At 37.3% G+C, this 10,235-nt stretch overlaps 2 protein-coding genes across 3 annotated transcripts in view; one reads left to right on the top strand and one right to left on the bottom strand.

Annotated features, from left to right (window-relative positions):
* Nucleotides 1-836: 836 nt before the first annotated feature.
* On the bottom strand, nucleotides 837-5,875 carry ackr3b (atypical chemokine receptor 3b). Of its 2 annotated transcripts, none has more exons than XM_016486615.1 (2): nucleotides 5,729-5,875; nucleotides 837-2,693 (listed from the first exon to the last, which is right to left on the bottom strand). In XM_016486615.1, exon 2 carries the CDS (start codon nucleotides 2,646-2,648, stop codon nucleotides 1,560-1,562), a length of 1,089 nt encoding a protein of 362 aa, XP_016342101.1. In that variant the 5' UTR covers nucleotides 2,649-2,693; nucleotides 5,729-5,875; the 3' UTR covers nucleotides 837-1,559. The 2 variants fall into 2 exon arrangements, with proteins under 2 accessions (XP_016342101.1, XP_016342100.1); XM_016486614.1 differs by having other exon boundaries at nucleotides 837-2,696; nucleotides 5,730-5,875.
* A 3,403-nt stretch (nucleotides 5,876-9,278) lies between these two features.
* drc11 (dynein regulatory complex subunit 11) overlaps nucleotides 9,279-10,235 on the top strand; it is a 34,728-nt gene continuing 33,771 nt past the window's right edge. The window contains exon 1 of the mRNA XM_016486715.1: nucleotides 9,279-9,548. Coding sequence (XP_016342201.1) covers nucleotides 9,538-9,548 — 11 coding nt within the window. The 5' untranslated portion in view covers nucleotides 9,279-9,537. The remainder of the gene's footprint in view (nucleotides 9,549-10,235) is intronic.

Below are 10,235 nucleotides of genomic sequence, written 5' to 3'. Positions count from 1 at the left end.
GCGAACTCACTGAAGATACAGAATGAGTCTGACCTCCCGGGAGATTTAAGTACACACAAACGAATACACAACCATACCCATATGAACCAGTAAGTCATGTCTGTTCATCATGGCAATATAAGCCACATGGGCAGTTTTCCACTAAAAATTAGTTGTAAATTTATTTTACTTTGATCATATGTAGGTCTGAATGTAGGCTTAAGCTAAATATAAAACGAAAAATGCATAGGGTTTATTTTAGAAATGAATGCAAATTCACAAAATATAATGATTTGATAAGACTTTCAAGTAAAGTTTAATTTACTAATATCCTAATAAACTAATATATATGACTAATATTTAATACTCCATTATAATAATCTTGCTTAATGATAATTTTCTACACTAATAGATTTTTAACATTTAAAGTTGTATAACATTTGTTTTGACTCGTTATTTTCTCTGTGTAACCTACAAAAACGATTTGTGCGATTTTCTGACGTTATGCACATGTGTATTACGTGTTTGCATAGAGTTTCTTTACAAAGTGACATTGGCAACTACTGGCCTGACATGCATAACACAAAAAAATAATAATAATTGTGTAAACATACCCCTAATTAACTAATAGCGTATTAATAATGTAAACAAATTCAACCCTATTGTAAATTATTAATGATCTTGCATATCAGAAGTAGTGTATGTCTTCTAGATGTATTGTAAAAGATACATACAAAAGATAGAAGGCATAACATAGGCATGTAATAATTAAGCTAATGCTTAAAAAGTGTTTATGGGTTAATTTGTAATACACAGACAAAAAAAAAAAAACATCCTTAAGACAATTCTGAGAAGATTGATACATCTTTTAATGGCACATTTTTATATGTCAGACAATACTTCAAAACACTGATCACATACACAGAGTATATAAATATAATTTTATTTACAAAACATTTACAAATGCTGCTATCATTGTTCTTGAAATGTACAACTTATCAAAAAAGTGTATCATTTTCCACACGCATAGCATACAGCATGACATCAATTTACAATAGCTATATCTAATCTTGATTTGGACTTGTTTCTCTCCACTCAGTTGTTTGGGTTTTCAATATTCCCTTCCGTTTGACCAGACATAACTTAACTGTACATTAATGTGTATGAAAACGTGACCTATAGTTTAAGCATGTTGGAGTCTTTCCAGCAGATGTAGGAAAGCCACAGATAAGTGGAGAAAGGGTTATATGAGTCTCTCTGTGGCTCCGGGACTTTTCCACCAATTTCACAGACACAAGAGCCTAGCTAGAGTTACTACGCTTACATGCGCTTACAAATCAAATCAATACAAGTGCTTTCTCAATACATCTATAACTGTCAGAAAATTGAACAAAAGGAATAAACATTCATCTGTTTATAAAGGTAAGCAAACTGTATGTATACAAAGTTGTTTCACTATTTTACAAACATCTAATTTGGCAATGCCTCAAGAGCAAGACGTCCACAGAGATTTATAAGACTGTTCCCTGTTTGTCTCTGAGATTACAAGTTTGGTGTTGATCAACACCATCATAGAATGTTCATAACGGTCCCTGGTTCTCCACAGCAGAGTATTCTGTCTCAGACACATGTGAGGCATCGATAAGCCTAGCGAGGCCAGTTTTGGTAGAGTACTTGAAGATGAAGGCTTTCATCAGGTCGTAACGGTAGTTCTTGTTGATGAAGTTGTAGATGATGGGGTTCACGCAGCAGTGAAGGAGAGAGAACCACTGGGTGAGATTCAGTGCTGCATAGAGAGCGTTCTCCAGTGTGCAGTTGAAGGGAAGCACGTTGAGAAAGGTTAGAGTGTCAAGCAGAAGAGCTCCATGGTAGGGAAGCCAACACACTAGGAAGACCACAATGTAGGTGAAGATGAGGCGACGGCTGATACGACGTTCCTGGTCAGCTGAGGGTTGGATGGTACCGGCCAGGAGGACGTAGAACACAGCAATGATAGGGAAGGGGATGGCAAAGCCGAGCATGAAGAAGCTCATTTGGATTCCAACTGTCCACTCCTTAGTACTGTCCACCGGGTACATAGGTTTACATATGATGCTGTCTGAATGGCTGGATTTCTCCGCCTGGAGGAAGTATGTTTCAGGGAGGGCGGCAAAGAATGCCAGCAGCCAAACACCAACACAGATTAGCTGCCTGGTCCTTCTCTTCCTCTGACTGGAACCATCTCCAAAAAGTTTCACGGACACGTAGCGGTCCACACTCATACATGTAAGGAAAAAGATACTGCTGAAGAGGTTGACACTGAAGATCAGGTGTGTAATTTTGCACATGGCATCACCAAAGGGCCAGTGGCCGAGTTGAAGCAGAGAACTAATCGAGACCGGAAGAGTGGCCACTACGCAGAGGTCAGCGATGGCAAGGTTGAGGATATAGAGGTGAGTTTCATAACGTTTCCTTTCAGATCGCACGTTCACCCACACCACCAGAGCATTGGCGGCAAGGCCGATGATGAAGAGGAAGATGTAGAGAATGGAGAGGGCATAGAGCAAAGCCCTCTGGCTCAAGGTGCTGTGACACACTTCCACATGGGAGACATTATCGTCAAGGGTTGAGAAGTTCAGATCACCCAGTGCGTCCAAAATGTCATTGAAGTCATTCACGTTCCCACTCATCTTGGCACGTCTTCGTTATTGCCACTTCTGGGACACAACGGCAGTGACCTGAAACAAAAAACAGGCACTGTTATGACACGTAGGCAGACAAAAAATAACAAGAATATGGTCTAATTAAACTCAGAGGGACAGAAAAATGTATAACAAAGAAAGTTTATTTATAAAACACACATAATCTGAAACATCTCGAACACACCAGGTCCCTTGTCAGAGGGCAGGACCTTTTACTGCATAAGAGGATTTTTTCTTGAAGAGTTCATTGCATGGATTTATTGCACTAAATATATGAATAAATTCAGACTATCAATGTCACAATATCAAAAAGGGAAGAGTCAATAACAAAAAAGAGTGTCCAGAATAAAGAAGGAAAAATCTTTGTTTTCGCGTTCATTGTATTCATGAAGATTTTCAATTTAATCAATGTCATGTGGTGTAACCATCAAGTAAAAAGTGATAGCATATTTTTCTCTGCTTGAATACTCATGATTGTACACATCCTAATTATTATTTGAAACAAAGATATAAAAAAAGTTTTGTTCACAAATAATGTTACATTTTTATTAAGAAATAATATGTTTTTGAAGAGTCGCACCATATGACATTTAACAACATGAATCACCCTTGCCTTGTCTTAAAAAGGTCACATTTTTTTATATTTAGGAGGTTTATTGACTTTGAAACACAGTCATGAACAACTGCACGTGTTTTTTCTGCATGTTGGTTGCACCACATGACTGATTTTGCAGACAAAGTTTTTACAAATTGTTCAAAATTTGTTTTAGTGTTACTTCATTGTGTGTGATATTATCAAACAAAATTAATAAAAAAGCAATAGTGCTTCATTGCTCAAAGGCTGTGCTGTACTACTCTGCTGAACATAAGGACTAGATGCCCAGAAGCAAAACTCAGATGGTTGAGCAAAAACTTGATGGCAGACCTCTGCTGTCATGCAGTGACCCAGTGAAAAACTAAGTAGATATCCATGGCAAATGGGAGGCATTTTTCCTATACAAAAAGTTAAACACAACCAATGGGCCATGCGATAGAGTACAATGATAGAGAACAGAGTCTGACGCCTCTGGAGGCATTAGAGAGACTGATGCCCATTAGAAGTGAGACAAGTCATAGATAGAAGGGAGGATGGGCGGCGGCTGCTCCCTCTGCGACACAGAGGGGTGAAAGGTTCTTTTCTCAATATGATATGCTCAGCTTGAGGACTGGATGCCAGGCTTTGAAATTACAAAAGCTAAAGAGAACAGAGAACAGCCACACATTGGCGCTATTTCAACGTTTTTCATTTACACATTCCCAAACACACATGTACACACGTCTCTAATCACACATTTTTCATCTTCAACCCTCAGGGCTTTCATAATAATAAAAACATTGGAACATTTAGGTATGCTTTTAAAAATTTGTGCAGTGAAGCAGAAATGATAAACACAGTTATGCTCTTTCTTAATCTGTCATTTTTGAAGTAAACATGAAGAAATAAGTTTCCAATTGGCCTGGTGTTAAAAAAAAATACTACTGCAAACTTGTGTTTTGCTAAAGAACCATCAAGTGATAGAATTTGTTTAGGCTTGTTTATTTTCATTCCAAATCAACCCACTGTTTTGACCCTGGAACACAGTTAGCGCCTGACCTTAATATCATTAAAGGAAATATGAGAAGTGACACAGCTGCTCTTAATGCATCCTGTGATCCTTACATACAGCAAGATCCTCTAAAACAAAGACAGAGCTGGACTTATTTTACAGCTTTCTACTCTGACATCATTAGATTATGGAGACAGAGAGGGCAGCGTAAACCTCTGACCTGACTTACCAGGTGCAATTTAAAAAATCAGGTGTCATAAAATGTGATGGTCCATTACATACGGCCCCAAGCACCACCATCACGTCCCCCAGCCTTGTTGTAAAACTGTTGCATTTACACTGCTCAAACACAACGGCCCCCTCACCTGATCTCACGGCCCCAGGCAGCAAGCACACTTGCCCGCACAAAGAGTTAGCTGTGCGGACACAGCGACTCTCCATCCAGTCCCCTCCTTCCCCCTCTCTCTCACTTGAAGTCTCTAAGTTCCCTTGAAACTCAGTAGTGTTTCACTCCAAGTGTTTTGCAAGCATTAAGGGAATTATCAGTCATGGTTAAAGCATGAAATCTTCACTGTAAGTGTGATTGTATGGAAAATGATGTAACAACAATACAATGAGCAAAACAAATCCCATGAAAGTAAACTGAAAGTGAATGAATACTAGATAGGCTACCAAGGAAATTTTAATTAATTAATCCCACAGAACGTTACCATAGGCTCCTATAGTTACTATAATGTAACTACAAAAAAATCAGAAATACATATTTTATATAAATACATTTTTGTTTATAAATAGAAACAACTGCAAAAAAAAATAGCTAATAACAATAGCAAGTTGCCCGAGTCAACACTGGAGAAGAGTTTTAATTACAGAAGTGAATATATATCGCTGAAACCACCTTTGGCCCCAAATTCCCGTAAAATTCACATGCAATTTTAAAAATGAACAAAACGCGGCTTCTCTATACCTCAACCAACAAACACCCTCACTTTTTACATGAATGGATTCACAGGAACCGAGAAAACAGACCGAAAGAGTCTCGAAAGAAAGAGTTCCTCTACCTGGCCCCTTTATACAAGACACAAGAGTGCATATCCTACTCTTAAAATAAGAATTTAAAATGATGTAGCCTAGCCTATTCTCTAATGTGCAGCAGCATTAATTTTATGTTAAATGAAATAGGCTACAAGTGGACAATGGTATTAAAGGGACAAATCCGCGGGATGCGACACTGCTAATCCACACCTTCAACTGAGAGTTTCGGGCTCGCGTTAAAGAGTGCTTTTTAAGTACCTTAACTTTCAGAGTGTAAAATTGGAGCAAGCTAGGTAAGTCTTTAAAGTCAATATTAAACCTGATAACTTATAACACATTATATCATTAGTTTTAAGTGTTTGGATATCAGTATGGTCCGATACGCGTATGAGAGGGCTCTCACGCAAAAACACGTGCACACACAAACAAGACGTAAAAATAAACTTACAATCCTTGCGGTATGTTTTGGTGCTCCTGGACTTTTAAATGTAGCCTTTGGTAACGAGATTCCGATGCCTGGAGAAAATGTCAGTCTCGTGGTTTTCCGTACGAGAGGATGGCGTGATTGTCCCTCTGCGCTCTCTGCACTAGCTGATATAGTGCTGCGAGTAACGCCTCCCGAGGCCGATCGGAAAAGTGAATCACTCAAGTTTCTGTCCAACAACAATGTGAGTGGCGGACGTGCGACACATCGGATTTCCACTCCCTGTTAAAATAGCGATATAAACAAAAAGACTGTTCGAATTTCAGAATAAGCTTTTGTGTTTTTGTTTTCGCACGAGGGTTGTTTAGAAAAAAAAAAATCAAAGAAGCATATGCATGCGAAAGTTTTATTGAGGACTTGTAAGTACCTCCAGTTCCACAGGCTGAAATATGCTTCATGTACAAATATTCTCAAGATTTGTATAGGCTATCAGTAAAGCATTTTAGATTTGTAGTTTTTGCACTTTTCAATCATGAATACTGTAACAATAGATATTTTATATTGCTAACATGCCATTCAAATAGTTAAAAATGTCATATATAAATTGATATATTCATATTTGAATGTACCAACTGATCTGTTAAGTACTCTGGTTTGATAATGACTAATAATAAATTAATATCCAAGTATTATAGGGCCTAATATCATAGACTTAATTATTATAATATAATATTACCGGTAATATGACTTAATACTTAATGCTAAAGTCTCACTTAAAATCCAACTTGCAATGTGTAGTTAGTAGCAGGTGAATTTTGTTTTGTTATTTTTCCTGTCCCACGACTGTTTTATTCTTTTTGCATCCTCTTCGCAATCCCTCAAAGACTTCCAGGCAGTCGGCTAAATTTAACCACAAGGAAGCTCACCTGTTCTGAATCTTCAGCTGGCCTCTGTTTAGCTTTAGATTTTCTGGCTAATGGCTAGTGCCTATTGTGTGTGTGATATGGAAAAGTGGAAACTGAATTGAAACATTCGCAACAATATCAATGGAATCTTAATGGATAAATTGTTCAGAAGTTTGGATTGAAATGATGCAGTTGATTGTAGAAGCAGTAGTGCATTGATTCAACTGCAAAACATAATTTGGCTTCCTCTAGGAATGTGAGGGTACTGATGGAACGAGATAAGCCAGATGAATGCAACTATAACCACAACATTACACGGAAAGTGTTAAGTCTTGCCAGCATTATTTTTTGATTGTGTGAATAATTTGGACGGAGATTGATCAATGTGCTTCTCCATGTAAACATATCAAATGAGATGGAACACCTGCCAAAACAAAAAAACACATCAATTGTGGAGCTGCCCCTGAAATAGGAAAATACGCATTAAACATACGTACACATGCAAGGAATTTCCAGCATAACAGTTCCCACATTAAAGGCAACTTCACACCAGACTCACCAACATTTGATTGTTCAGTGGTCTCTTTTTTGAAGACCACGCAGAGTGGAAACCATCAGGTCTTTTTGTGAGAAGCATGCATAGAAATCCAGCAGTTGAAAAACATTTGGTTTTAGTTAGGGGCGTAGTCTGGTAAACCGAGACATGTTCCAAATTAAAGATTGTTAAAATGGTCTTTCCATCTTATTAAGTTTTCACTGGAGTCCATTCTTTGTGTCTGCAGGAAAGGAAAGAAAAAGGTTTTCACAAAATAACACTGGGTTCGGATTAAATACTTGCGGGGGTTTAACACAGCCTGTCTATAAAACAAAAATATCACTAATTTTTTGACAACCTCATTGTTGACAGTTTTATTAACAAATTGCTATCAGCAGTCTGTAGCTGTTCACATCCCATCATAGAGGGAAGCCTGTAAGGGAACACAGAACCCTTAAACATTTATCCATGGTGGGACCACCAGGAAAGTATGAGACAAGGACAAATGATGCATCCATTGATAAATAAAGTTCACATTGCACTTCCACTGTCTGCGTTTACATACCTACCTGCCCACATGGTCTTTTGGCTATAGAATTCAAACAATATGTGGCAGGCAGATCAGACATACTTTTTTTTTGTTTTTTATTGAACAGTTTCAATTTACACACTGAAATGGGGAACAATAAAATGCATATTACAAAATATACACTTTACCAATCACATCTCCATCATACATAAATGTCCATGTGTGTGTATATATATATCTCTCTCTACATACAATAACAAACAAAACAAACATTCTTTAAACATTTGAGGGGGTTTCAAGGAGGAAAATAAAAAAATAAAAAATAAAGGGTACAAAATCTTACCAGTCTTAAAAGGAAAGAGACTCATACATGGTTATATACAATTCCCCAAGGGATTGATTATCTTTGGATAAGTGTTTTAAAGATTCTAAGTATTTTTTTTACATTCATTTTTAAAGCAATTTAAAGAGGGTTTACTGTTATTCCACTTACTTTTGTGTATATGATATTTACCCATTGTAATAATAATGTTTAACATCAATGACATGTTTTTCGAAAGACCATCTGCACAACCAAAAACCAAAACCTGAAACAAATTCAGTGATGGAATATCAGTGTTGATATCAATATTTAGCCAGCTGTAAAGATCCTGCCAGAACTTCAATGTGACTGGACAAGAAAAAAAGAAATGTTCAATGGTTTCAGGCTCTTCTAAACAAAAAACGCAAGGATCTATTCAAAATCTTTTCCGTAAAATTTCGGCAGCTGGATACACATTATTAATAATCCTAAACTGAATATCCTTCATTTTAGGCAGAATTGGCCATTTAAGATAATTACAGAATTTGTTTTTAAATATTTCATTTTCAAATTGTTTTAATTTTAAAGGTGTATTGAAGTCTGAAAATAATTTACATTTTAATACATTGCCTATTACTTTGTTCTTACATTTTTTTGTCCCCAATATATACTTCTCCAATCTTTAACTCAGGCAATTTAACAGATACATTTGAATACGTAAGAGTGTTTTGTATTCAGTTTTAAAGCAAGAGGGATGGCTTTACACAAAGTATTAAATTCTCTAAAGGAACATTTTATCTCAAACTTCTCCATGAATGAATTATGTTGAATAATTTGACCAGTTACATCTAAAAGATCTACAACATATAAAACATTTTTTTCATACCACTCTTGTTTGAATAGGCTACTGTCTTTCTCTTTATTGTAATGGTTCTGTTATTCCACAATGGCAGATCAGACATACAAGTAAAGGAATAGCTCACTTCCAACGTGACAGCAATTATTTCAAAACATGCTGCGTCGGAGGACTCTTCCAAATTGCTTTGTTAACAGCCGAACTGCATTCATACACTGAATGAGCTGAGCTACGCAAGCGTGGCGTCGTATTGTGTTGTGTTGCACAGCGGGATGCCAAACAAGAGCTTCTTAGTAACAGAGGCTTGACATGCTCGCGGCTTATCGGATAAGATAAGAAAACGATGAAAATGAGCGGCTAGAGTTATCATTATGTGTTAGAATCGAAATATGCGTTATAGTTGATATGGTATTGTATTCCGTTTCGATGCCCCCTCTCTCAGAAGCAGTGAAGAGGCTTTGATCTCGTTGCCATGGCAGCTGTCAGAAGCGCAGCGCAAACCGCAGCCTGCCTGGCGCGAGACTTTGTCCAACTCTAGTTAGAAATGCTTAGCTTAACTAATGAGTTCTAATCAAGACTTACTGCTTGGATGCCTTACTTCGCTTCGTTTAACCATTTTAATTTCGAAAGCGGCGGCTTGCAATTATGCTTTCCCTCTAATATTCAAATATAGCACTTTCTAAACTAGCGCGTGGAATCACTAAGGATGTCGCAGAGGTGAGTAATAACTGCCCTTTTACTTTGTGCACTTCACTGCAAAACGAGAATGTTGATGTGATGCCAAGAACCACCATAGTGTTTATAATTAATGAAAATTGTGTAATGTCTGTGTGAGAAAGTGAATATTTGATACAGCTATTAACTCTGTAAAGTTCAGAATTGTCTGTATACGTTTATATCAAGGGAATAGGCTATGCGACATTTCTATGTGCAAAAAAAGGAAGTTGCAAAAGAAGAAAAGAGTTACTAGGAGAAAGTCTACATTGAATTGCAGTTCCTATGACAACACAGAGCCAAACTACTGAGAACCGGCTGTATTTTTGTCCTGAAATAGGAACTATTCAAATCCGCTTTGGTGTAGGTAGAGGTATGCTATTTTCAGTCATCCTACACCATTAGTTTTCTAAAGAAGAGCATTACATTTAGTAGTAGGCTACTGCATGTGTTGATAGCACTTTTTAAATTCCCCAAGCAAGGGGATTTTTCCTCATCATTCACTATTTTCTGTGGACATCCGTTAGTTACTGCAGATTTGTAGTGAACTGTAGTATTTCTGCCTTTGTTGTCTGCCATGTTTAAGATATCTCTAAGAGGCCAATCTATTTTATTGTAAATGTTCTTTTACAACCACCCTTCTAACCTCCTCCCAAAGCTCCTCCCCAGCCCCCCGCCCCCCTCCCGCTC

The sequence above is a fragment of the Sinocyclocheilus anshuiensis genome, unplaced genomic scaffold (genome assembly GCF_001515605.1).
Source record: "Sinocyclocheilus anshuiensis isolate Anshui unplaced genomic scaffold, SAMN03320099.WGS_v1.1 scaffold101, whole genome shotgun sequence".
Taxonomy (NCBI): Eukaryota; Metazoa; Chordata; class Actinopteri; order Cypriniformes; family Cyprinidae; genus Sinocyclocheilus; species Sinocyclocheilus anshuiensis.
The sequence above is the reverse complement of the archived record's forward strand: the minus strand, read 5'-3'. Positions and strand labels throughout refer to the sequence as shown.

What these genes read in the sequence shown, in the direction of transcription:
- ackr3b (XM_016486615.1), bottom strand. Translation starts at nt 2,648, where the DNA reads ATGAGTGGGAACGTGAATGACTTCAATGACATTTTGGACGCACTGGGT.